The 25722-nt window shown below is 42.7% G+C and overlaps 2 protein-coding genes across 4 annotated transcripts in view; one reads left to right on the top strand and one right to left on the bottom strand.

The window, feature by feature from the left end:
• CAGE1 (cancer antigen 1) overlaps positions 1 to 6131 on the bottom strand; it is a 34122-nt gene extending 27991 nt beyond the window's left edge. Inside the window, exons 1-3 of the mRNA XM_006138835.3 lie at positions 6069 to 6131; positions 3126 to 3236; positions 488 to 584 (exon numbers count right to left, since the gene is read on the bottom strand). Coding sequence (XP_006138897.3) covers positions 488 to 584; positions 3126 to 3221 — 193 coding nt within the window. The 5' untranslated portion in view covers positions 3222 to 3236; positions 6069 to 6131. The remainder of the gene's footprint in view (positions 1 to 487; positions 585 to 3125; positions 3237 to 6068) is intronic.
• An 835-nt stretch (positions 6132 to 6966) lies between these two features.
• The window catches only part of RIOK1 (RIO kinase 1), a 29894-nt gene continuing 11138 nt past the window's right edge, over positions 6967 to 25722 (top strand). The window contains exons 1-14 of one of the 3 annotated variants that reach the window (XR_012901656.1): positions 6967 to 7135; positions 7463 to 7574; positions 11815 to 12010; positions 13612 to 13702; positions 14680 to 14749; positions 15220 to 15262; positions 15998 to 16090; positions 18114 to 18226; positions 18352 to 18432; positions 20844 to 20930; positions 21617 to 21754; positions 22239 to 22342; positions 24077 to 24183; positions 25654 to 25719. Coding sequence is in view for 2 of the 3 variants with exons in the window: in XM_006138790.4 (XP_006138852.1) it covers positions 7480 to 7574; positions 11815 to 12010; positions 13612 to 13702; positions 14680 to 14749; positions 15220 to 15262; positions 15998 to 16090; positions 18114 to 18226; positions 18352 to 18432; positions 20844 to 20930; positions 21617 to 21754; positions 22239 to 22342; positions 24077 to 24183; positions 25654 to 25719 (1284 nt within the window). In the remaining variant the exon portion in view is untranslated. Of the gene's footprint in view, positions 7247 to 7462; positions 7575 to 11814; positions 12011 to 13611; positions 13703 to 14679; positions 14750 to 15219; positions 15263 to 15997; positions 16091 to 18113; positions 18227 to 18351; positions 18433 to 20843; positions 20931 to 21616; positions 21755 to 22238; positions 22343 to 24076; positions 24184 to 25653; positions 25720 to 25722 lie in introns of all 3 variants that reach the window. The other 2 variants (XM_006138790.4, XM_025179343.2) reach the window with 2 other exon arrangements.

The following is a 25722-nucleotide window of genomic DNA, read 5'->3' as shown; positions in this document are numbered from 1 at the left end:
CAAACCAGATATTCAAAATAGTAACACACAGAAACTTGTTGGGGAACATTTTAACTTGCCCGGGCACTTTTTGTTTTTTAAGTTTTTCCAGATACAGATTAACATAGCTATCCCTCTGAGACTATGGGTACGTCTAGACTACATGCCTCTGCCAACAGAGGCATGTAGATTAGACTACTCGGCATAGGAAAATGAAGTGGCGATTTAAATAATGATGAGGCATACCTGGGAGGTTGACAAATACCTTTGATGTTGACCACGGAGTGTGCAGACTACCGCGCTGAGCCGACAAACAGCTGATCAGCTCAGTGAGGTAGCCATTTAAATTTAAATGAAGCGGCGATTATTTAAATTGCCGCTTCATTTTCCTATGCCAGGTAGTCTAATCTACATGCCTGTCGCCAGAGGCATGTAGTCTAGACGTACCCTATGAAAGGATTGTTAAAGTTCTTTCTATTTCATGATTCACTGCCAAAGTGGAACATACTGTAAATCAGATTTTCCAACCCTGGCTCAAAAAGATGGTCTCCTTTGTAGAGCCTGCAGCCAGGATCCCTTTTCCTCCTCACATTCCGTATTTCATCCTGCAAACACAAGAAGGGGACGCCTTAACAATCCACCTCGCTTGGCTCTTCTGCAGGTAGCAGGGCTCCCCCACGCATCACAAAAAGAGTCACTACACACAGACGATTTTTCTGTTTTCTCCAATAAGGGTAAACTACAGTGTATTTGCTTTTCCTAACCAAAGGTGAGCAACCATCATCATTAAGGTAACTAAACTGAGGCACAGAGAGGTTGAGGGTTAGATGCAGCTTTTAGGCATCACCCTTTGTATGGAGCAGTGCGTAGTTATAATGACTCACAGAAAAGAGCAATTCCTTGTTTCTGGGGTTAGGAAAGGCTGATACAGACTGAAAGTTCCCCCAATGCCAGCTCACTTATGCTGACTGGCATGTTGAATGGTGGTGGAGCTGCCAGTTAGCCTGCTCTGGCCACTCCGAGCTGACCTGTGTGGGGGTGAAGAAAACACTCTGGGCATGTAGCCCCTGCTTCCTCCCTCCTGTGCCTGAGACCAACAAGACATGGGGAAGCTCCACAGAGGTGGTGGCCATGTGGGAGGGTGTCTTTCACTCCTGCACAGCCATGTAGGTCAGGTCACACCACAAAAATATAGCAGAGCAGAAATTAGAATCCCGATTTTTGAACTCCAGGCTTCAGCTCAGTCCAATAATTTACAGCTTCCCCCCTGTTTCATTGGCTATCATAGTCTGTCTAGATATCGATGAGCTATCCATCAACACACTGAGTGTTTTTATCCTCACTGTACCCTTGTGAGATAAGGAAGGGTTGTTTTCCTCATTTCACAACTAGGGAACTGAGTCACAAAGATACTGAGTAATTGGTGCCAAGTCACACAGGAAGTCTGTGGCAGAGCAGGAATAAAAACTGATCTTCTGAGCCCCAGCACAGTACTTTAAATATGCGATTGTCCTCCTGAGGGCGTGATACGTTTGCTAGCTGCTTGCAGATGCAGTGCAGCACCATGAGGTGCATCACGACTCCCATGAGTATGACAATGCTTTCCAGCACACCGGGCTCCATGCTCTCAGTGCTCTGACGTCCCTGCGGAAAATCAGGGCACCAAAAGGCATGAGCACACTGCGTGTCCCCTTTATCTCACGCGAGTGGAGAGGGACTAGAGAAATACCTTATGGGATGCAGTCAACATAAGTCCCTCTAACTACTCACGGCAGAATTTTGGACCCAGGAGGCACTGTAAGCACAGGCCCGACTGCAAAACTACCCATGGTGCCTCGTTCTTTGAGTTGACAGTAGGCTCCCTATTGGGGACGCCCTACTCTGGACAACATTCGATTCCTCCCCATACTGAGGACACCGACCTTTGCCTCCTCAAAACTGTGCCCAGAAACTGACCATGTTAAATTTGACCTTATCTCATAGTGTTGACATACCCCTGTTGACTCCAGCACTCCACCAGAATGAGAAATGGAGGTGGAGGCAATGGGATAGAGTCAGCTATCGACTTACAGAGTGAAGATACTGTGGCAAATAGATCTAAGTATGTCAACTTCAGCTGAAGGTGTGTAACTTAGATCGATGGTCTGCGGTTGTGTAGGCTAGGGGACAGAAACTGGTAGATGTTAATGCTGGAAGTAATGTTGCCGCTCTCTACAGTGTATAGTTACTGAGCAGTAGTGTTTTAAATAGTTTGGGAGCCCTCTAGTGGACATTCCTCTCTTCTGTTTTTGAAGACAGCAGGACAGTGGTGTATATATGAAGCTAGGTCTTGACACTTGTATAAATACCTACAGAGCTATTACTTTGATAGGGTGAATCAGGTAGACTGCTCCGGACTCAGTGCTTTGGGAGGCCCCATGCTTCAGTGTGTGTGTGTAGTGCAGGGCTCAGGCTCAGTATCTGGCAACTGCAGCCATAGATGCCAACTCTGTAGGTGCTCCAGAGCTGGAGCACCCACAGAAAAATAATGGTGGGTGCAAGGCATCCCCCTATCAACACCTCTCCCACCCCACAGCACCTCCCGACCACCAGGCCTTGCAGCTCAGTGCCCCCCCTACACACTATGGATCAGCTATTTTGAGGTGTGAGGAGGAAACGGGGGGGGGGGGGGTGAGGGACTAGTGTGCTTGTGGGAGGGTGTAGAACTGGGTGGGAAGAGGCAGGGCAAGCATGGGACATTTGAGAAGGAGTTTGGAATGGGGGCAGGGCCTGGGCCAAGCCAGAGGCAATCCACCCCCAGCAGATTAGAAACACAGGCTGGTTTGTCCTGGGCCCTGTACCCCCCCTAGAGATGGCTTTGCACATATATTTTGTAATTACACTTATTTGTAACCCAGCTGTGTCTGTGTGGTTTCCTCATATTCCTAATGCTGCATAGAGAGCAGACACACCACTCTCAGAAAAACAGCTCACACAAAGCCATGGCCACAAGAACTTGCCTTACTGGGGGAACATATCGGTCAGGATACCAGCATGTAATTCCCAGTATGTAAATATTCATGGGATATTTAATTTCCATGTGAACTGATCCCAGAGGGGATGGGGAAATATAGAGATATCCCAAAGTTACTCTATGACATACATACCTCTGAAGCTCTATTGCTGCTTTCAACATTAAGAGAATCTTGGTGGGTGAACTTCAGAGAAGAATTGCAGAGGGAAATGGCATCTCCTTCACTCATTGTATTTAAAGGCTGCTGGGTAAAAGCATTGACCTTTGATTTACTGATTACTGACAAAGTTAAAGACTTTTGATAACCTTTATCTTTACCTATTGGATGATGAGGAAACATCTACAAATAAAAGATTGTAACCCTTTTAATTTCACTTAGCTTAAACCACTAACAATGCTAGCAAAAGGCTGGCCTCCCACCTTCATTTTTTTAATGCACCAACAAACAAACATCAAGCAGTTATGTATTAGTTTTTAACAGTGTTGTGGTAGCCATGTTGGTTTCAGGATATGAGAGAGACAAAGTGGGCAAGGTAATATCTTTTAATGGGCCAACTTTTCTTGGTGAAGCTTGAAAGCTTGTCTCTTTAATTAACAGAAATTTCTCCGATATTACCTCACCCGCTTTGTCGCTTGTATTGAATATTAAGAGATTATTATGACATATGTAGAGAAATGTGATCTGAAATGTGACTGAAAATTGGGAACTCCATTAGGTTCAGTTGGAGCTTTTTTTGAATAAGATTTCATTAGAAGATTTTATTATACATTATATATACCAGTATATATAACAGAGACCACACAATCCACATTATGGTATGAAATAATGAGTGTATGAAAGTGTATATACATCTGCCTTTACAGAGTAGCAATTTTTACTCAGGAAAAACTTCAATGGGTGTCTATGAAATTCCTGCACCCAATATATATATATATATATATATATATATATATATATATATATATATATATATATATATTCATTCTACGAAGTACTCTCTCTATATATATTGTAGAGTAAACTCTTCAAAGTAGTAAGTAGTTATTCCTAGTAAGGTTTAAAGGACTTTTGGGAGTGATCCTGCTACTGATTTAGGTGCCTATATATAAGAATTCTGTAATTCAGGCCTGCCATGACCTCCAGAATAAAAGGCCCCTGCTTGTCCATCTTTCATTACAGGTCTTCTCAGTGATTGGGGTATCAGTTTAGAATAAGGAACAAGTAGAAGAACATTTGGAACCACAGTGGTATGGGTCAGACTCTTTTACCATAAAGAATCCATTGACCCAAGTCTCCTAGGGTGTGTCTAGACTACATGCCTCCTTCGACGGAGGCATGTAGATTAGCCAGATCGGAAGAGGGAAATGAAGCCGCGATTAAAATAATCGCGGCTTCATTTAAATTTAAATGGCTGCCCCGATCTGCCGATCAGCTGTTTGTCGGCAGATCGGGGGAGTCTGGACGCGATGCCCCGACAAAGAAGCCTTTCTTCATCGACACAGGTAAGCCTGGTTTCACGAGGCTTACCTGTGTCGATGAAGAAAGGCTTCTTTGTCAGGGCATCGCGTCCAGACTCCCCCGATCTGCCGACAAACAGCTGATCGGCAGATCGGGGCAGCCATTTAAATTTAAATGAAGCCGCGATTATTTTAATCGCGGCTTCATTTCCCTCTTCCGATCTGGCTAATCTACATGCCTCCGTCGAAGGAGGCATGTAGTCTAGACACACCCCTACTCTGAGGAAGTCCTAGGGTATGTCTACATTGCATTCCTCTTTTGAGAGAGGAATGCAAATGCATCTGAGCGAAATTGCAAATGAAGCGCAAATTTACAAATCTTGTGCTTCATTTGCATAATGGCATCCGGGCACTTTTTCAAAATACCCTGTTTAAAAAAACCAAAAAAACCTACTGTCTAGATGGGATTATTTTTTAAAAAAAACCTTCTTCTTTCAAAATAACCCTTAAATCTCATTTTTTAAACTTCATTTGCAATGAAAGAGGAATGCAGTGTAGACATACCCTAGTATTTTGATAGCATGACATGACACGACAAAGTATTCTTTCCATTTAGAATCATCTATAACACAATAATTATGGCTTTAATCACTACACTAGAGTTTAGTTTTAGGGATGGATGAACTGGTTTGAATTAAAAAGACCTGGGATTTAATCCTAGCCTCTCTGAAGTCAATGGCTTCTTCTAGACTGTAGTGCTTTTCCGGGCTACTGGAGGTACCCCTGAAAAGCAACGCTATGTCCAAAGTACACGTCTGCTTTTCCAAATTTTTTTTTGAAAAATCAGACGTGCTCTTTCACAATCCCTGCAAACCTCGTTCTATGAGAAAGAAGGAATGTGTCGAAAGAGCATTTTTTCCTGAAATTTGGCACTGTGTGCGCCAAATTTCAGAAAAGCTTTGTTCGAAAATAAATCGGAAAAAGATACGCAATTTACGTACCGCAAATTGCGTATCTTTTTCTGATTTACCAGTGCAGTGTAGATGTAGCCTATGGGAGTTTTGCCATTGATTTCAATTGAGCCAGTATTTTACCTAATTTTTAGACCAAACCTCTCCCTGACCCAATTTTCATTCATCTTTTACACTTGCTGCTCCTTGTTGTATCAAAGGCATAAAAGCAAAAATAACATAAGAAAAGGCTATTTTCACAGTATTTCTAGAAAGACTGAAAATAAACTTGCTGGAACTTTTGTGAGAGGGCCTGATTTTTGCAAACCAAAATATTTCAAATATTTCAGAAAAAAATCTGAAATTTGGAGCATTTCACTGATTTAATCTCCTTAAAGTTAACAGTTCTTAATATAACATGGGATGCCTTTCTTCTCCTAGGGAGAAAAATCTCTTAAGGAAATATCTATTGTGATAATGATAATATCCTGCTTCCCTTTGTATTTTATGAGCTGTATTTAATCCAAGCTTATAGTTCTATTTGGGACTTTTTTAATAAAGGAGGGAGAAATTTGGGATCACACCTCTCTTCACTTCTCATGCTCAGTTTTTTCTAGGTTTTTAATTCGAATGTGCTCACATCTTCGATCCATTGAAATTCTTCTTACTTTCCACCCGCTGCTTCCCGTTCCCTCCTGGACCAGCTGTATATGGGATGTCTTGGCGATTGGCTGGTGTTCTTAGAAGTCCAGTTGGCTAGGATTCCGGTGACATCACAAAGACCCTCTATGACATTATAGATCCACAACCAATTCCCTACCTGAACAGCGTGGAGAGAAGAGGCAATGTACCTCTAGACTTATTTCACTTTCGAAAGAAGATATGCAAATTCAGTGGTAATTTGCACATCTTCTTCCGATTGCTTTTTCGAAAGACTTTTTTTAAAAAAAGCAAGCAGATTAGACGTGGTTCTTTCAAAAAAAACCCTTGAGGAAAAATCTCTTCCGCAAAAGGTTTCTTGCGCAAAAACCCTGCAGTGTAGACGAAGCTTTATAAGAGCGGGATAAAGCCAAAGGTTCGACTTGGTCTCATATGGCACTTGTAAACGGAAATGGATTTGGGGATTTGTAACCTCCTCTGCCCATGGCCAATGACTCAGCTTATTATCCGCCCCAACTTATCTAGCACTAAATGCTACTAGTTCTTGACAGCCGTCTCCTAACCGTGTTCTAGAAGCCTGATTTCAACGTGCACAAAATAGTATCTGTACACACACACATTCATTTATAGGCACAGGCTATACCAATTGCCTTTATTGATAAATGTACGGAGGCATATAAACATTGGACACGTAGACACTGCATGCATGTGGTTTCGATGTGCCTATGTACCCTGTCTGCCGTGCTTCTGTGTGGGAGACGCGTGCTGTTTGTGCACGTACTTGGCTCATGGGGAGTAAGCCGCTGTGAATACCAGCTCGGTTTACAGTGCATACGCACGGGCGCTGCCTCAGCATGGGTGCGGAGCGGTCGCATCTCCGGCTTTTTTGAGCCTCTAGCTGTGCCGTACAGGTTGGTTCCGCGGGGGGCGGAGCTAGGTCAGCAGGCGACAAGCGGCGCTACCGGCAGCAGGGGCCGCGTGCGCGAGAGCTCGGCAGAGGAGGTCGGGCCGCTCCAGCGAAGGGACGCCGCGCGCGCGCAGCGCCTGGGCTCCCGCCCGGAGTCTACATAGCGCGGTGCGTGTCACAGCCGGGCCAAGCGCGTCGCTGCCGCCCCCGTGCACCGCGTGTGCGCAGGGTACCGCACACGGCGCGCCCCGGAGGGTGTGGCTGTAGAACACAGCACGGGTAGTGTATTCACTGCACACTATAGCACACGCTGGAGTGCACCGAACGTACACTGTGTGTGTGTGTGTGTGCATGCACACGTCTAGCACACCTGCCCTCACAGCAGTGATGGTTCACCGTAAAGTGTAGACTAAGAAACTGCCCATGGGCTGTCGCATATATTGCCCATAAACACCCAGTATAGAATCTATCTAACACATTGTGTGTATGACACAGATTGCTGTCCCCTGTACATGGTGTGGAGCCCTACTGCAACAATGAATTACAGGAGGGAAATGATGAGGCGAACAGTTCCAGGGCAATTCGATGATGCAGAATCCTCAGACAGGTAAGGAGAAAATGGGCTGCCAAAATTGGTTTCAGATCATGTGACAACTCAGAGTGCGTTCCCCCCCAACTCACTCCCCACTTGTGTTTTTAAGAGCGTGTCAAATACTTGGGGGCAGTGTTGTGGGGGTGATGGTGGTAAGGTGGGGAACAAGATTTTTTTGAAAGAAACAGTTTTTTTCCCCCCCTCCCCTTCTATTCTATCCCTAAAACTACTGCACTTTACAGGTGTAGTACTTCTCGTTAGGGATAGTCTTTCTGATGTAAGTGGTGTACTTACGTGAACAATTATTTGTATATGTGTTGCAGGATTGGACCTTTATGACTAAAGGTACTTCTTGCCCATCAGCTCTTACATCTTTGCAGCATGGTTGTTGCTTCTTGGTCCTACAGAGACATTGTAATCCCATGTTATTTACTCCAGAGTTTATTACCAAAGCAATAAATACATTTTGGTGTTAAGCGATTAGTATTAGGGATGTAAGCGACTAGTCTACTACCTGATAAGGAAATGCTTATCTGGTAGTCGAGTAGGAATTCGACAAGTAGCTTCCCCCCGACATCCTTGCTGCCCAGAGATGCAGCAAGGGCGGGGAGCATGGCTAGGTGCTAGGGGGAGTTGGCTTAAAAGCTGGTCTCCCCCCCAGCACCATCTCTGCGGGGGGCAGGGGAGCCAGGGAGCAGCAGGGAAATGGGGACTGAAACAGTCCCAGTCGCACTGGTCCTACTGCTGCTTCTCTTCCTTTGGAATGTACAAGAGCTACCTGCAGCTCTTGCTCATTTAAAAGGAAGAGGCACAGAGGGGAACCTGTGCCAGCTGGGACTGCTTTGCTCCCTGCTGGCCTGGGTTCCTGCTGCCGCTCTCCCTTTGAAATGTACAGGAGCTGCTGCAGGTCTTGTACATTTCAAACGAAGAGAGATAGAAATATACAAGAACCAGGGGTGGCTATGGGTGGCTCCTGTACATTTCAAAGAGAGAGGCACAGTGGAATAGCAAGCGCCCCCCCTTATCGACTAATCGAGTAGCCGATGGAAATTCCGACTACTCGATTAGCTGATTAATCAAAATTTAACATCCCTAATTTAATATTATAAGTTAAGTCCAAGAACAAATAGGGACAGGGTGGGCTGTAAAGAAAGAGACGTTTTGGATCGCCAACTTTCCTGACCAGACATTTCAGACACCATTGCTGCATATGGCATTGGGTTGGGAATGTTTGCAACCTTAGAGACATTTTGGATCATTACAAAAGGGGAAAAAAATCCATTAAACACACAAAATATGAATGAATTGAAAGAGGTGCTGACAGGTTAAAAATTAGATGTGAGAATATATGTAAAGTCTATTTACATTTTACTATTTGTGCTCTCTAGTCTCTTGTTTAAAGGGAGTTTTCAGGCAGTTCATCTTTGTGATTCTCCTGAATTGTTTTAAAGCGTGGATGAGACTGTTTTGACATTTGACATTCCCTCACTCTGTAAAACTTGTTGCTAGGGGATTTTGGTGGGCCCAAAGTATAAGTGGGTTTAATGGAACATAGTTCCATTAATGGCTATTTTAGCCAAGATGGTCAGGAATGCAACCTCATGTTCTGAGTGACCCTAAACCTTTAAGTGCCAGATGCTGGGATTGGATGATAGCAGATGGATCTCTCAATGATTGTTCACTGCTTCTGAAGTATCAGTCGCTGGCTACTCATGGAAGGCAGGATACTGCCCTAGATGGATTATTGGTCTGTCCCATTGTGGCCATTCCTGTGTTCTTATAATCTGGTGAGGTCCCAATTTTGAATTTGAGATTGCTGAAAACTCTACTGTTCAATATATTCAAACACCAGAGTAGTGTAATGGAGAAAGCTGGTAAAGGTTGGTAAATTATCTTAGGGTGGAATTCCTTCCCCATTGGGCCCAAGCAGGGCATTCTGCCCTACTTGAATTCCGCAGATCTACAACTATGGCATAGGAAAGCCCCGTGGATATACACAGACACCTCCTAACTCCTTTGCTTATCACGTATGGAAGCTTTGAATTAATGTTGATGTAGTGTTTCCAAAACCCCAAAGTAGGAGGAGCTGAGGGGCAATACTAGGTCACAGGCTAGAATAGCAAGCTTGAAAGGGCTGTGGTAAATCTGTGGCTTTCCTGGATGTTGAAAGTAAAACCTATCCCCCAAATTATTCTTGAATTTCTTCCAAGAACTCATTTCCTCAGGTTTTGTACTGAGGAGGGAATTTCATCTCTATAGCATATGGTCTCATTTTCCTATTGTACGTGATTCACAGATCTTTTGGATTGCGTGTGCTTATGATAAACTGATCTGAAATCTAGAATTAGTATGTCTCAGGCTAAGGTAATATTCCGTTTATTTTTGAGATAGGAGGGAATCTTACAAATATCCGAAATCATGTTTACATTGTGATTACAAACCTTGCAGCACCAAGTGTTGGACATGGATGTAACTGGTCCAGGTCAGCTGACTTGAGCTCACAGGGCTTGGCTGTGAAGCTAAAAATAGCAGAGTAGGCATTTGGGTTCAGCCTGGAGCCCAGCCGGGCGCAGAGCAGCTCCAATTGTCCGGCAGCCAGAGCACTTCCAGGTTCCTGATGGTGCCGGACCATCAGGAGTGCCGGAGAATTGGATGCTGGACCAATGGAGTTTTACTGTAGTCAGTTAATCCTTTCGATTACACGTACTCCCCCCACTTGCTGCCTCTGATACAGAGGCAGCAAAGCAGGGGAGGCAGGAGCTGGTACCCATGGGAAGCAGGCTTTTAAGCTGCTCCCCACGAGCACCCAATCCCACGGAGCTGCCTGCCACTCCCCCTCCCACCTTGGTGCTACTGCCTCTGATAGACAGCAGCATGGAGGGTGAAGGGGCAGGCAGGAGCTTTTAAGCTGGCTCTTCGTGCATGCCAGCTCTGCAGAGCTGCCTGCCTCCCCTTGCTGCCTCCCATGAACACTGGCTTTGTGGAGCCAGTGCCCCCGACTTCCATGCTGCTGCCTCTCTGTCTCTGGGAGTGGGGCCGGGAATGCACTGGCTGCCAGCCCCGCCCACAGGGACTAGCATATAATCGTGAAACTACTGAGATTATGTGCGGTTACACGATTATTGAATTAATTGATATCTAACATCCCTAAATTTTATAGGCCTGAAGCTGAAGCCCAAATCATCTGACCTGGATCAATTGCATCCATGCCTTTTATTTCAGTGTAGACATACCCTCAGATAAATAAGGATACATTAGAAATATATGGGAAGAATATGAAGAGACCTAACAGACTTGAGGGTATGTCTACACTGCATTCCTCTTTTGAGAGAGGAATGCAAATGCAGACGAACGAAATTGCAAATGAAGCGCTGATTTGAATTTCCTGCGCTTCATTTGCATAATCGCATCTGGGCGCTATTTCGAAATATCCTATTTTGAAAAAAGAAATGCTGTCTAGACACGGTTATTTTGAAAGAAAATCCTTCTTTCGAAATTACCCTTACTCCTTATAAAGTGAGGTTTAAGGGTAATTTCGAAAGAAGGGTTTTCTTTCAAAATAACCGCGTCTAGATAGTGTTTCTTTTTTCAAAATAAGGTATTTCGAAATAGTGCCTGGACGCGATTATGCAAGTGAAGCATGGGAAATTCAAATCTGCGCTTCATTTGCAATTTCGCTCAGCTGCATTTGCATTCCTCTCTCGAAAGAGAAATGCAGTGTAGACATACCCATAGAGACCAGGCTTAGGGTGGCTCTTATTCACTCATAATAACTAAATGCTTCTTTCTAGGTCATCTGTTTTCGAGCTGGATCTGTTGATCTCTCAGACAGGGATATATGTTGAGCTTTCTGCAGATCATCAGTAAGGTCCAGTTTGAGATCATCTCCGCTAGAAGCCTATCCTATCCTAGCCTCCTTGTTAGGACAGTAGAGTTTGTTTGCCTCTGAAGAGTGAACAGAATGATCTTCTCTAGTGTAGAAGTTTTGTGGGAGTTGCAGAGAGAGCCAAATATCTTGATTCACTGATCAAATTATAAAACAACATTTAAGCAAAGGAAGATACTTAAGAGTACCACAGTAAAACTGAATCACCATGCAGAAGGGTGTGCATTGCTATTTCAGTACAGGTGAAATAATAAAATATTGAGTACAGAAGTACCCTTGCTAATTCATTCTTCTGGATGACTGTCCATTGATTTCATAATCATTTAGGTAATATAGGTAATAATTACCTATATCTTTTCTTTTTAAAAGTGAATCTACCCAGGTCACTGAAACAGTGAAAGAAGAGGAGGAGGTAACTGTTAAGAAGCAGCAATCATGTTTATCTGAGGAAGTGGACACTGATGAATTTGAAGAGGATGACGATGAGGATGAAGAGTGGGATTGGGATGATTCAGTTGGAAGACTCACCAAGCGTCCTACTGCAGCTGGAGGCTGCAATACACAGGTACATTACAGACAGCTCCAGAGTGCTTAATAGCAAACAGGACTGCACCAGGGGCAAGATGATATGTGAATGTGACCCCAACCATAAATTCAAGTTGGGACTTCTCCCTGCTTAGGAATGTCCCCTTGCCGAGTGTCTGTCACACACACAAGCGTGCACGCACGCACACTAGGGATGTTAAAAAGCAGGCAATTGGGTAAGCATGTAACCGCTAAAAATCTCAGCGGTTAAACGCACCCACAGTGTGGGGTAGCAGCCGGCTCCTTCCTGCCGCCCTGCTCCTGGGGAGCCAGCTGCACTGATGCTTTGATACAGCACCAGCAATGTGGGGTGGCAGCAGGCTTCCCAGAAGTAGGGTGGGAGCCTGCGTATAACCATGAATGGTAACCACTAAACCCAGGTTTATTGGCTATCTGTTTAAATGGTTGTACTTTTACATCCCTAACACATAGACCCATTAAATCCTAGTGAATGCCACCCCCCAGTAGTTTTTCTTCCTCAATTCTTATTGCATGGTGTTGCTTGTGGCTGCAACTCCTCTTCCATTCCTTTGGGATCTCAACCTCTCTCTCCACCCTGAGATCACTACTATGCCCTCCTTTCAATACCCTCCCTCTACATATTCCTGTGTTTCTATCCTTTGCTTTTCACCAGTTTGGGAGACATCATGCTTGGGGGGGGTGGGGTGTGTGTGTGTGTGTGTGTGTGTGTGTGTGTGTGCGCGCGCGTGCGCGCACATTTTGTGTCTAGTAAAGGAAGCAAGCTAGCCTCTGAAAAACACCAAAGGTGAATGCATGTAGGGGGGACTCTTATCAAGCTTGAAATCTTGGCTGAATTACTAGCTCAAATAACTAGCCCACCTCGTTTGAAAATTAATTTACTTTTCACAATGCTCTCAGCTTGGGCAACAGAAATAGAAAATCTCTCCTTTTCTCTTTGATAGATAGACATCAGAATATCTTTGGGAAACTGAAGGGGAGCACTTATAGAATGTTGTGACTGGCACAAAACATATTCCCTGGGCTGTCTGTTTCTGCCATGTAGGCTTTGGAACATCTAGGAAGAAAGGGCTTGTGAATGGTGTGTGCCATTTAGGGCTTCTGATGGGCAGCTGAATGGTGCCGACAGTGACAAATTGCCTATGGGAACTGATGCCTCTTTGACAAGCCATTCATGTCCCTTCTTCTCTCTTTTTTGCTCTGACTCCCTTCTCTGTTTCCCCATCTCTCTCTTGGTATTTTCTCTCCTTGTTTGCCCCATCATTGGTGTTCTTGTTCCCTTCTGGGAGCTAAAATATGCCAATCTGACTGAGTTACAGCCAGTCCCCTGATTAGGTGATTAACAAGCACCTTCTCCTTGAGTGCTTGGGTAATAGGATTTGAACCCACATATGTTTTGTTTTCTCGTAACTGAAATAATTTTCATTTCTAAACTGTATCCATACCCTGACACATTCAGATTTTCTAAATGCTGATAAGATTACACAGGTGTTGAGATACGTGAGCAGATCAGACTAAATAAGTTGGTTTCCCCTCCCAAGATACTGTGTGTATGTAGGCTACTTAGGGAAGGCAAATTATGTAACAAATCCTTTGTTTCAGGCAAATAGACAGACCCCTAGTTGCAATTCAGCAAAAATGTCCACTCCTACAGACAAGGCACTAAGAAAATTTGAACATAAAATTAATCTTGGTAAGTATAATCCTATCATCATCTTTTATGGTAATAGGTACAGTTTAGTGACATTCAGTGACTAATTCTAATTACATCGAGCTGGGTCTTTTAGGCATTATAGCTAGCCAGCTGTTACCAAACAGTTAGAAGGGTCGATATTGGATGCCTTCTTCAGACATCGTTTGTCTTGTAGAGATCATTCCCGGAGCCTCCTCCTTCCCAGAGAACTGTCTATCTCCCTTTCCTGACTCCTCCTGACTACACAAAATAACTCTTTTGTAGTTTGACCCCAGAAACAATCTAATTGGCTGGGAGGGAGGGACTCAGATGTCAGTCAGACCCTCATTTGATAATTCCCAAAACTGAAGCATCTCAGCTTCTTTAGTTCAGCAATTCTCTATATATTCAGTGTGCAGTCAAGTTGCTGTGTAACATACCCTGGTATCTTGTGATAGCAAATTTATCTAGGATACAGTGATTTCATACCAAAAGTATTCCAACTGATTAGATAAATGAGTAGGACAGCAATTTATAGACACAAACAGCAGCAGTACACTTGGCGTTAAGTCACATGCCACCTTAAACATCAGAATTAGTGTTACTTTGAAAAGATTGGTTTGGACACTGATGTTTATTGCTTACTCTGGAAAAATGGCATGGGATTTTTTAAATTTCTTGAGAGAGGAACAAATGGATTCCTGTTAAATATCTCATCTGAAAGGGCAGCATTTCTAGGCTCTGTCTAATCACCTAAGCAATAGCCCCTGTTGCTCCTGTATAATGCTGGAGTGGATCTCAAACCCATAAAGGAGAAAGCTTAATTTAATTTATGCCTCTAGTGCTTATGCTTTGAAAATGTGTTCATCTTGTTACAGGTATTTCTTTATGTACCTTGAATGTGTGTGATATGTCTCTTGGAAGCAGATTGCAGCTGCAGTTTTGTGTGTGGAAAACCTCTTTGGTCTTCACTTCTTTTTTTTAAATGTATTTTTCAGATAGGTTAAATCTTGCTGACTCTGTAATAAACAAAGTCACAGAAAAGTCGAGACAAAAGGAGGCAGATATGTAAGTACTTTGGGTGGCTGCATTTGTTTTGATTTATTGAAAGCTCTTATACTCTTAAATTGTTTTTTGCTATGATTTGCAGCATGCTCTGTAATGCTGAATAAACTAGAAGTTGGAAAATGTAAATGTTCTATGTGCTGTTTTTGTTTTGGAATTAATATTTTCCCCATAAAATAGGATGATTTGCTGAACCATTCACTAAATCATTGCCAGGACTTGATCCTGCATTCTTTGAAGTCAGTGGCAAATCTAATTCATTTCAGTGGCTGTGGGATTAGCCAGTAAGGCAGAACATGGTGGCACTTTGCCAGCTAAGGAATTCTATTTTCATGTAATGATGCTTCCTTTTTTCTCTCCCTTCCTTGGTTAATTTTCTTGTTGGGCAGTTTTTCTGGAAAAATTATTGGTGGAGTTAAGGTTATTCTTCCTGAGTAGATCATATCATGCTGTTATATTTTCATTTCCACTAGGTATCGAGTCAAAGATAAATCAGACAGAGCAACAGTAGAACAGGTAAGTGTTAAATATATCAAACTGTTTGTTAAAAGGCTTATTTTCATTTGACTTCAATAACCAGAGGTAAAATCCTAGCACAGTCATTGACTTAAGTGGGGTCAGGGTTTCACCCCATGTTTTTCTTGTCTTTCCGAACACGACTACTTTATGAAAAGTGTTTGCTTTCACAGATGGTTTGGAGAAGATTGTGGTGCTAAGTATTAAGATTTGCTGTTGTAGTCAACTGGGATTTTGTTGATAGGCATAGAAGTTCATTTCAACTTTACTCAAAAGTGGAATTATCCATGGAAAAGTTGAAGTAGTGCCATTTTTTTTAATGCACACATTTTTGTTTCTATAACTAGTATGATACCTGTATATCGAAAGGACCAGCATGTGCTATTGTAAATGCCTGGCACATTTTAGGGTAGTTGTTTTACTTTTTTTATTGGCATTTTGGATGGGAAATCATCCTTCAGTTACTTTAATAGCATTAACCTAAGAATGCATGTTAAATATTGTAAACCACTGATTAATGGTTGCACACAAGTCATAAGCATATTTTCCATAATCTTTTAAAGAGAATTCCAAAATTATATAAAAAAATACTATTCAGATAGAATTGGGAATGGCTTGATCCACTAAGATTCTGTGGTTCTGTTTCTTCAATTCAGGATGGATTAGTTCAATAATATTTTCAATGAACTGAATAAAGTAAGTTTGCTTATTTTTGTTTTTTTAATTTCCGATGAGGTATTAGATCCAAGAACTCGAATGATTCTGTTCAAGATGCTAACTAGAGGAGTCATATCAGAGATAAATGGCTGCATCAGCACAGGAAAAGAAGTGAGTCTTGTTCCAACTGGCGTGCTACAATCTATTTTTTTGCAATTTGAATTGAAGTTTACTGTGATAAAAGGGAAACAGTAAAATGCTTATTTTCTCTGGCATTAAATCAATTAACTTGTGCTTGTCAAGCAGTTAATTTATTTACTGTACAGTGTGGCATCTACTATTTTGAATTTCATCACATACCAATAGTGAAGCTATTAAGCTCTGTTTAATAATCAAAAAATTAAGCACTATTTAAATTCCACTTAGACCAGCGTTTCTCAAACTGTGCTCCGTGGAGCCCCAAGGGTCCAAGAGACATCTCCAGGGGCTTCGCGAGGTTGACAACCTTGAAACATCGATAGGTACAACACATACAATCAGTGGACCGCTGGGGCTCTGCATAAATTCTTACGCATGTAAAGGGCTGCGGAGCCCAAAAAGTTTGAGAACTGCTGACTTAGACCATATTTTAGGGATATGCATGATACACGGGTCTCATGCTAACATGCTGTACAGGGACTAGTTTTAACTATGGATGTAATAGTATAGTTGATTAACTGATAAGGAAAAGCTTATAGGTTAATGCTATAGACTACATGCATTTCCCTCCCCCCCTCCCAGTACATTTTTTTAGCAGGCTGACCAGCGGCCCAGCTCAGTTCTGGCTCGTGCTGGGTCCGGAACCTATCCCCACTGTGGCTCTGCATTTAAAGTGTATTAAGAGTCAGGTGGGCAGGAAGTCCAGCTTAGTTCCAGTTTGCACTGGGTCCGGGAGCTCAGAACCTCCTCCCCCCCCCCAAAGACAGAGGCAGAGGCAGGCTCAGACCTCCCCCTCTTTATCAGAGGCAGCAGCACAGGGACTAGCTCCCTCCTGGCACCCCGCCCTGCCCCCGTGGACTATAGACTAGTCGGCTAACCGATAAGAATTTATGAGGTTACTCGACTGTTCAGTGAACTGATAGTTAACATCCCTAGTTTTAACAGGCAAAACTCTATTGACTACAGGGGAAACAGACCACTGCTTATCATATGTGTAGTCCTCACTCATGCAGATAGTTCCATTGACCACTCTCAGGAGTGCAGAGTATCAGCAAGAGCTAAGGTGCTTGCATCTCTTTGGATCAGGCTCCTGTCAAGTTATCTGTAATGGACATCCCATCCATTATTGTGAAGTTCTACTGCACGTACATGTTTTAGAGCTTTCTACACACACTAACATCTTTGTATGGTTTTAGATCACAATCTTATAAGCAATTCCCTGTGGTTGGACCCCTGGGCCTGAGTAAAACCGTGTTGAATTCATTGGGGATCCCTGATGGATGTATTGGTCTCTGGGGTTGAGGCCTGTAAAACCATTGCCAACATCAGAACTCCCCTTACATCTTGGGGTGTCCTGGCATCCCCCGTGCCTCAGTTTCCCTCTTCTTAATTCTCCTTAAAAAATTCTTCCTAGTACTAGATATTCAAAACCAAGATTCCCCTTTTGAGGTCCAATTTATTAAGTCCTCATACAGTTTCCTGTAGCTGACTTCCCACCCCAGTTATGCTCATTTAGTTCTATCTCGACTTTTAATAAAGTCTGTCAAAACAAGTGTAACTCAGAACAAGATCAGCTTAACAGTCCTCCCTCCAGGGCATTTCCACTAGAGTGCCGTTGTCCTACCTGGCTTGGAGGTCAGGACCTACCACCAAGAAGTGGGCAAACAACCTTCCCCTGCTATCTCAGGTTCTCCAGGAGAAGCCTTCTTGCTTTCTGCAGCTGATCAGGCTCAGATCTATTCCTCACCTAAAATCTCTCCCTTATGTACACCAGGGGCCTGATTGGCCCCTCTGTGAAGGAGAGTTGGCTATGTCACAGGTGGGATTCAGACCCATTTTCATTTAAAGGGGCAGCCACCTTGTGACAAAGCCCAAAGGTTTAATCTTTCTTCTAGAAAATTGTGTTCTTGACAGTATTTGATGCCTGAGCAAACTTTTCAGTACTTCAATTGTTCCCAGGACATTAATGCTGTTTCTTGTACCTTTACCCTTATAGGCTAATGTCTATCATGCCAGTACAGTGAATGGAGAGAACAGAGCAATAAAGATTTATAAAACCTCTATTTTGATGTTTAAAGATCGGGATAAATATGTGAGTGGGGAATTCAGGTGAGTTGGAGTTCTTTAATGACGACAAACATCTTCAGGAGATTGCTCTTAATTTTTGTCACAGATATTCTATAAATAGAACAATATGATAATGTTTAAGTCTTTGTGGTGTGTTTGTTTTTAAGATTTCGTCACGGATACTGTAAAGGAAACCCGAGGAAAATGGTGAAGACATGGGCAGAAAAAGAGATGAGGAATTTAATAAGGTGATTTTTATATTTAATTTTGGCACAGACAGTTGTTAGGGCTGTTTGGTTAAAACATTCTCCAGAATAGTAGGGTGAGGGAGAAGGTGATAATAGAAGCTATCATCAGTGTCAAGTCTGATTTTCTTGCAAAGGTCAAACAATTACTCTTCTAAGTAATTCTGGCACCCTGCCCTCATTGGGGAGGCATTGGTCATCTCTTCCATTTATGGACCCAGTGTTTTCCCACTAGATTTAGTGTAGGATTTTCAAAAGTGTTTATATGACTTAGGAGTACAAGTCTCATTAACTTTCAGTAGGCCTTGTTCTCCTAACTCTTGCATTTTTGAAAACCCAAGACAATGAGGGACATAACTGCAGAGTGAAACCTGCTGAAACTTGCAGAGAGAGAGAGAGAGAGCATTGTAGCCTCTTTCAATTAGGATCAGTGGTTTTGTGAGTGAGTAGTTGAGGTGTCAGGGAGGAGGGAATGAGGCAAGCTAGAGAGCTATCCAATAAGCCGGTACCATCAGGGGGTGGATCATTTGACGGTATATGTTCTGTTGAGCTCCAGCTTGTCCCAGATGCCCCTCCCCACCCAAGCACAAAAGGTGGGATCTGATATTAATCTGCCTCAGATCCTGTCCTACCTTATGGAGGAACAAGATGTCTGGAACCTGATCTGCCCCATGATTCATACTGTCTCTCACAAAGGCGTGATAGGGAGATAGTGCTGTGTGTTTCAGAAATGGAGCAGCAGAGAATCCCAGCCACTGCACCAAAGTACCCCCCAGAACTGGGGAACAGCCCACAGGAGAAAGCCCTCTACTACCCACAAAAAGGAGCATTATTATCCCCGCTCTCAACTGGTGACAGCCAAGACACAAATAATCTTAAGCTCTGTCTATATGCAGATCCTTCTTCCTCTTGAAGTCCCTGCTTCCTTCTTGGCTTGATTCCATGGCATGGTGTCTTGGAGTCCTCCTTCCTTGTCCTGCTTGGTATGTTCACTTGGGGTCCTTCCTCCTCCCCTCTTCCTGCCCACCTTCCAGCTCTGAAATTCCATTCCATACACTCTGTATTCTCAGCCAGATACAGGAGTTTTCCTTATTTCTTGTTCTGTCAAACAGCTGCTGCCCAGATCCTGTGTAGGGGAACAGATTCTCTTATGTCCCACACTCACCACTGAAAATTCTGTCAGAAGACAGTCAGTTTCCCCAGGTAGATGGGGAGCCAGACGTGCAAAGTATTATTTATTCCAAGTTGAAACACTATGAGCTGTATTGACTCAACTCCATCATACTCCACAGTGGAATACTGACTGTCGGGCACATTGCCTTCCACCAATGGGCAGGGTTAATGCCATTTTATTGCAGGACACAGTCAGTCCCCTCACAGCACAGACCTTTCATATGCCCCCTGCCTTCCATCAGAGAAGAGAGTGGAGCTGCAAAGGACTCCTGGGACAAAGGAGACCATTCTCTTTTTGCAGTGTATACGTTACACAGGCACCATTTCAAGAAGTCTCTTATTATTTCATCTATTTGTGGGGAGAATAAATCACAGCAATGTCATTAACTTGTGACCAGCTGTTAGTAGTGCAGGCATTTGTCTGTCTGGAAAGGGCAGAGTGGGGTAAGGATGAAGCACTTGGTCAGCAACAGAGGGGCAGACTGGCTAATGCAACTGGATAGTGGATGGAAGGTATACGGATCAGTTTAGTATAACGAAAAATATATAACAAAGCGTAGATCTACAGAGTGCATAACAGGGCTGTGATTTCTAAAGCTAAAAGTGTTCAATGTATCTATGTTCAAAGCGCACTATGGAACTTTTAGTGCTAACCAGCATAACTTTTTAAGTACTAATGGACCAGTTAGTAAGCAATATAATAGCGATCTTCAAAAACTCCAAGCCCATACTGCCCATTGCCAGTGAGATCAACACTGGACTACGGCATAGCTTGCCACATTCCAAACGACTAAGCGTGACTCAGCACAACTCAGTTTGGGGGCCTTTGGAAGAGAGGGACAGGGCAAACTGCCCTTCAACCTGGTCGAGGTGCTTTGTGGGGTTCAAAGCACTAAAGTCTCACAATGCCAGGTCTGATTTATGGTCTTGTGGCTAAGACTGGGACTGAGCAGGTGTGGGCTCACTTTTGAGGTTTGCTGCAAACTTCTTGTCCAACCTTGGACTTTCTCTCTGTGTGTCCACTTCCCATCTGTAAAATGTGGGTTATGATACATCCCTTTGTATATTTAGAAAGTAAGTCCTTTGAGAAAGGGCTGTCTGTTTCTCTGTAGAGCACCTACCACACAGAGGCTCCAAAGTTAATTGGTGCCTCTTGGTACAATCATAATACAAATTATAAATCCTATAGATTGCGTTTGTTTTTAATAAGTAGTTATGGGTGGTTTACTGTAATTTTACAGGTTGAATACAGCACAAATACCTTGTCCAGAGCCAATTATGCTAAGAAGTCATGTACTTGTCATGGGATTTATTGGTAAGGATGACATGTAAGTATCGTCAAGAAATCAATGAGAACTTCTTTATTAATAGGCTTGAACAAAGGTCATTTTAAAAAAAAGTCTGTTGAATTTGCTTACTTTGTGGGATAGGCTTGTGATAAATTGAGTATATTGCTTTTATATATAGATGAGATGTACAATATCTAAATCCCCACTAGCTCCTATTGCAGACGGTCTGCCTGATTCCAAAGCCTAATCCATGCAAACAGTGAGCAAATAGTCTGCCTTAGCTAGAAATTAAGGTGCCAGTGCAGTAACTAGATGTACATGGAACTTTTCATACTTCATAGAACATGGATGTTGAGGATTCTGTGTTAAAGGAATGTAAAATAAATGTCATAGCTCAGGTTGCAAGGTATTAATGCTTTAGTTGGAAAATTCATTAGTGATGCATATTAGAAGTGTTAATTAACATTTTCTAGTGTAAATATTTAATAGTGTTGTGGTCTAATTCTTCAGCTGGTGTAAAACGTAGTTCCACTTTATGCTGTGGAGCTATGAATATTTATATTAATTGTAGAGCTGCCCAAGAGTGTCCAGTGTTTGAGTAAATCACTGAGGTCTCTCCAGTTACTGAATTAAAATACATTAAGTATTGTGGTGAAGGGACTATACAGCTGGTGTGAAATGGAGAATTTATTCTGTTTTTTGTTTTTTTTGTTTTTAAATCTAAGGCCTGCTCCTCTGTTGAAAAATGCTCAGTTATCTGACTCAAAAGCCCGGGAGTTGTATCTACAGGTCATACAGTACATGAGAAGAATGTATCAGGATGCCAAGCTTGTTCATGCAGATCTCAGTGAATTTAATATGCTGTATGTTTTTAAACCTTCTTCTGTGTTTTATCATTTGAAATGTAGGCATTGATGGCTTCTCTCATAATTTGTAGATGTGTGGAGTACTAATATACTCCTGTGGGAGAGTGGTATTCTCCTTTCAGCTCTGCTTTATAATTTACCTGATTATTATGCAGATTTCAACCCAGATTTCTCTCAGATAATTTAACTTGCGAAATACTTCTCTAAATAGGTCATTCAGTGAGTCTTTTCATCGGCTGAAGAATAAACAAGTAAAGGCATTTTAGTTCATTGTTCTAAAATTGCTTTTTACGTTCACCCCAAGATTGTTCCCTTAAGTAATGTTCAATAGTATAACTGGGGAAAGAAACACCCTGCGGTATATAGAATGTGTCCTACAGCAAAACGTTAGCGTTAGGCCCACAAAATAATGAACCATTTTGTTTTCAAATGGTGGGATATTTGTAATTTTCTCCCTGGTTTTCCCTTGCTGCATCTTCAGATACCACAGTGGAGAGGTGTATATCATTGATGTGTCTCAGTCGGTGGAGCATGATCATCCACATGCATTAGAATTCCTGCGGAAAGATTGTGCCAATATCAATGGTGAGTGGGCAGTAGGTCAGCTCCTCTTCTGATAGCTCATTCCATTAGGAATGTTAACCATGTACTTCCTTGTATTCTTCAGACTGTGTATAGAACAGGATGGAGTTAATTAAAATGTGCATTATCTTAGGATGTGCAAAAGTTTAATTAGAAAACCAATAAACTACACTACACTAAACTAAGTACAGCTCACCAATCTGCAGTAAGTTACACAAATTCAATTACATGTAAGCTTATGTTTTAGGCTAGGCTAAGGAAAGCAGAGTTCACACAATTTCTTTTATTACAACAAAGGAAATATCTACCTGCAGTTACAGCTAGACTAAAGGTCTGCTTTGTTTAGTGATTACAAATCAAGTACAGAATTTTTTAGTCAACAAAATGTTAGTCTTGATTTGATTATGTGTTAGTCCTTGCAACTGTGTAGAACAGGTTACAGGTTTGGGGCCCTTGATGATCTGTTGTTAAAGAACTATACTAATATTTCATGTCAAGTTCAGTAAGATGTAGTAAGCACCCTCAAACGGTATTTTATTTAAAAATATTTAAATTATCTTCATATTGTACAAACATACAACACCTGGTATGCATTTTGCTTTGAAATCGTCAAAACAATCGGTGTTACTTTGTTAACATTGTCTTCCTTGCTGTCTGAAATCTTTATTTAAGAAAAAAGAAAACTCTGTAAAACAGAACTTCTCAAATTTTGTTGTCACATATTGCTTTGGAGCCAATGAACTAGTAGTGTCTTATCCCTCTGGTGTTCCATGGGTTTGTGAAAATTTCCTTCTGCTATTTGCACCATCTATTCTCTTCTCCACATTGTGCGGCTTGCTTTCTCTAAGTGCCATGTGACTTTGGAAGGCTCTTTGTCACCCCAGTTTTCTGCTTTATTACTTCCACACTGATGTTTACTTTGTTTACTATAGAACTTGCAAGAGTATTTCTCCATGAGCATGACAGTGATCTTAGATGCTATGAGTTCTGTCCCAGCTGTGAGAGCCACCTTAGCTGCTTCCAGGCTGTCTTTCTAATTCATTTCTCAGGGATGCTATGTTGATTTATCCACAGAGAGCTTTCATGTTAGAGAGTATTCAGCTAAATACCCCATGGAACGCCTTTGGTTTTTACTTGGATATGAAACCTTATTTGCTCTGTCAACTTTCAGATTTAGTTAGTGTTGGTATCTTAAGCCAGCTGGGTATGAATATCAAAGAATGGGCATTTAGTCTAAGGTGTGTGCTATATTGTCCCCCTATGAATGATATGTAAATAGATCTTAACTGTACCTTAGGGCACATCTTTGATTCTGATTTCTAGAAATTCTAGATCTTCGGATTTTACTGTTTGATATCTACAAAGTTTAATCCCAACTTACTGCACCTGCTTGATCCTTTATGAAGCCTTTCCTGCCACCTTCCTGCTTTTCACTTGTTTCCTGGTTCCATTTGCCTTGCATTGAAGTCACTTCAATGGGAACAGGGATTGGGCTTCAAATTTGCATGCTTCGTTCTCATTTGCTGTGTCTGGAGGATGGGTAACTTGGATTTTGGGTGACCAAAAGTTTACTGATAACCACACCCAGTAGGAGTCTGCAGACCTTGTAGGAAATTTCCCCAATGTATAAAACTATTTTTTGAAATATACTGTCACTTTAATATCACTTTGATGGTGTATAAACTTGAAGTGAACTTGAATCATTCTAACTTTGTTTTTTCCCCTGCTTCCTGGCAGACTTTTTCTGGAAGTACGGTGTTGCAGTGATGACTGTGAGAGAGCTCTTTGAGTTTATTACAGATCCTTCTATCACAAGTGACAACTTGGATGCTTATCTCTCAAAGGTCAGACTTGAGTCTTGATTTAAGGAGTAAAATAAGAAATGGTTCAAGTTAATCTATTCCATTTATCCCACAGTGATGCTTCTGCAGTAAAGATTATGCCCGGTGTAATGAGACAGCAGTTAAAAGAAAGTAGAAGTGTTTTAACATCAATATATGTAACTCAGGGGAACTTATCCACTCCTCTCCGTCATGTTTGTGTGGAGTGGGGTGTATGAGTGGGATGAAAGAGGCAGAATTGGGGGTAAATGAGTTTGAGTGTAGTGAAGAAAGCTTCCACCCACCCTGAAGAAACCAGTATCACCAGCTAAATGTTGATTGGTCCAGTTGGTGAAAGGAACTTACTTATTCTAGGAGGAGAGGACTGCTACAGGCTGGTCTCAGTTACTCACTGTTGCTCTTTTCCCCTTCCCTCTGTCTCATTAGTCTTGTTGAGACTCAAGCAGACGTGGGTTTAAATTCAGCTGGGGTTCAGTTGTTGCCCCATAGGATGTTATTGAATAGACGATTATTTTCCAGCCTCCTAGCTCTAGCAGTCCCTTCGTCATGTCATCAGCCCCAGCAACCATGTTCTGGTCTCCTTTACCAGTTAGCTGTTGCAGTAAATTCCAGCTCTGGTAGTCAAAGCAACAAAGATGGTGAAGTATCAAATTAAGACTCTCGTATCCTGACTTCCGCCATGTTGGGAACGGGGCGTCAGGCGCAGGGGCAGCCCATGCATATAGGCCGACTAGGCTGTCGCCTAGGGCGCTGCGTTAAACGGGCGCCCAATGATGATGTCACACCATTGAGGGCTGTGGAGGCGGGGTCACCGATCGCGCATTCCGCCTGGGGCACCAGCTGCCAGCAGCCCACCTTGGGCCGCCCCTGGTCAGGTGACATTATTCCTGCCCCAACTTGGAACACTGGGTAGGGGTCTAGTGCTTCCAAGCAGTCCCTACACACTTGTGTGATGCACACAGCTTTTGGCAACTCTCCGTTGCACTGGGCTGGAGGGAGGAGAACTGTGGCTACAATACTCCCATCTCACTCTTCTGGATGTCCAGAGCAATAGGAGGAACTCTTTGCATTTGAGGAATGCAAGCAGCCTCCTGTGTGAGAACATGAGCAGCAGGCAGAGACTCCCTGTTATCCCATACTGGTGTAGGTACAGGCATAATATGGCTCTGTGTTTGGATTGGCAGGAAAGAAGGGAAAGTGGGTTTTCCCTCTCTCTTAGTAAGCACATCAGTGGCCAGGAGTGGGATTTAAGTGGCTGTGCCCTGCAGAAATGTTCTGCACCGGTAGGTGTCACTAAAGGCATTGTTGTATGAAAAGCTGGAGTGTTTTCCATGAGTGGGAAAGAACAGCTTCCCTGTGAATTGAGTGGAGGTGAGGAAACACAGTTAGGAGCTGCTGGGTGAATTATCATCCAGCATGAGGGACGGGATTATGAAGAGTGATGATTTTGTATTGCACTTCATATTGCTGTAGGCGATGGAAATAGCAGCCCAAAGAACAGAGGAAGAAAGGTCCAGTCAAGATCATGTGGATGAGGAGGTG

This window comes from Pelodiscus sinensis, chromosome 2 (assembly GCF_049634645.1).
Source record: "Pelodiscus sinensis isolate JC-2024 chromosome 2, ASM4963464v1, whole genome shotgun sequence".
In the NCBI taxonomy this organism is placed as follows: Eukaryota; Metazoa; Chordata; order Testudines; family Trionychidae; genus Pelodiscus; species Pelodiscus sinensis.
This window is presented reverse-complemented; position numbering and strand designations above follow the sequence as displayed.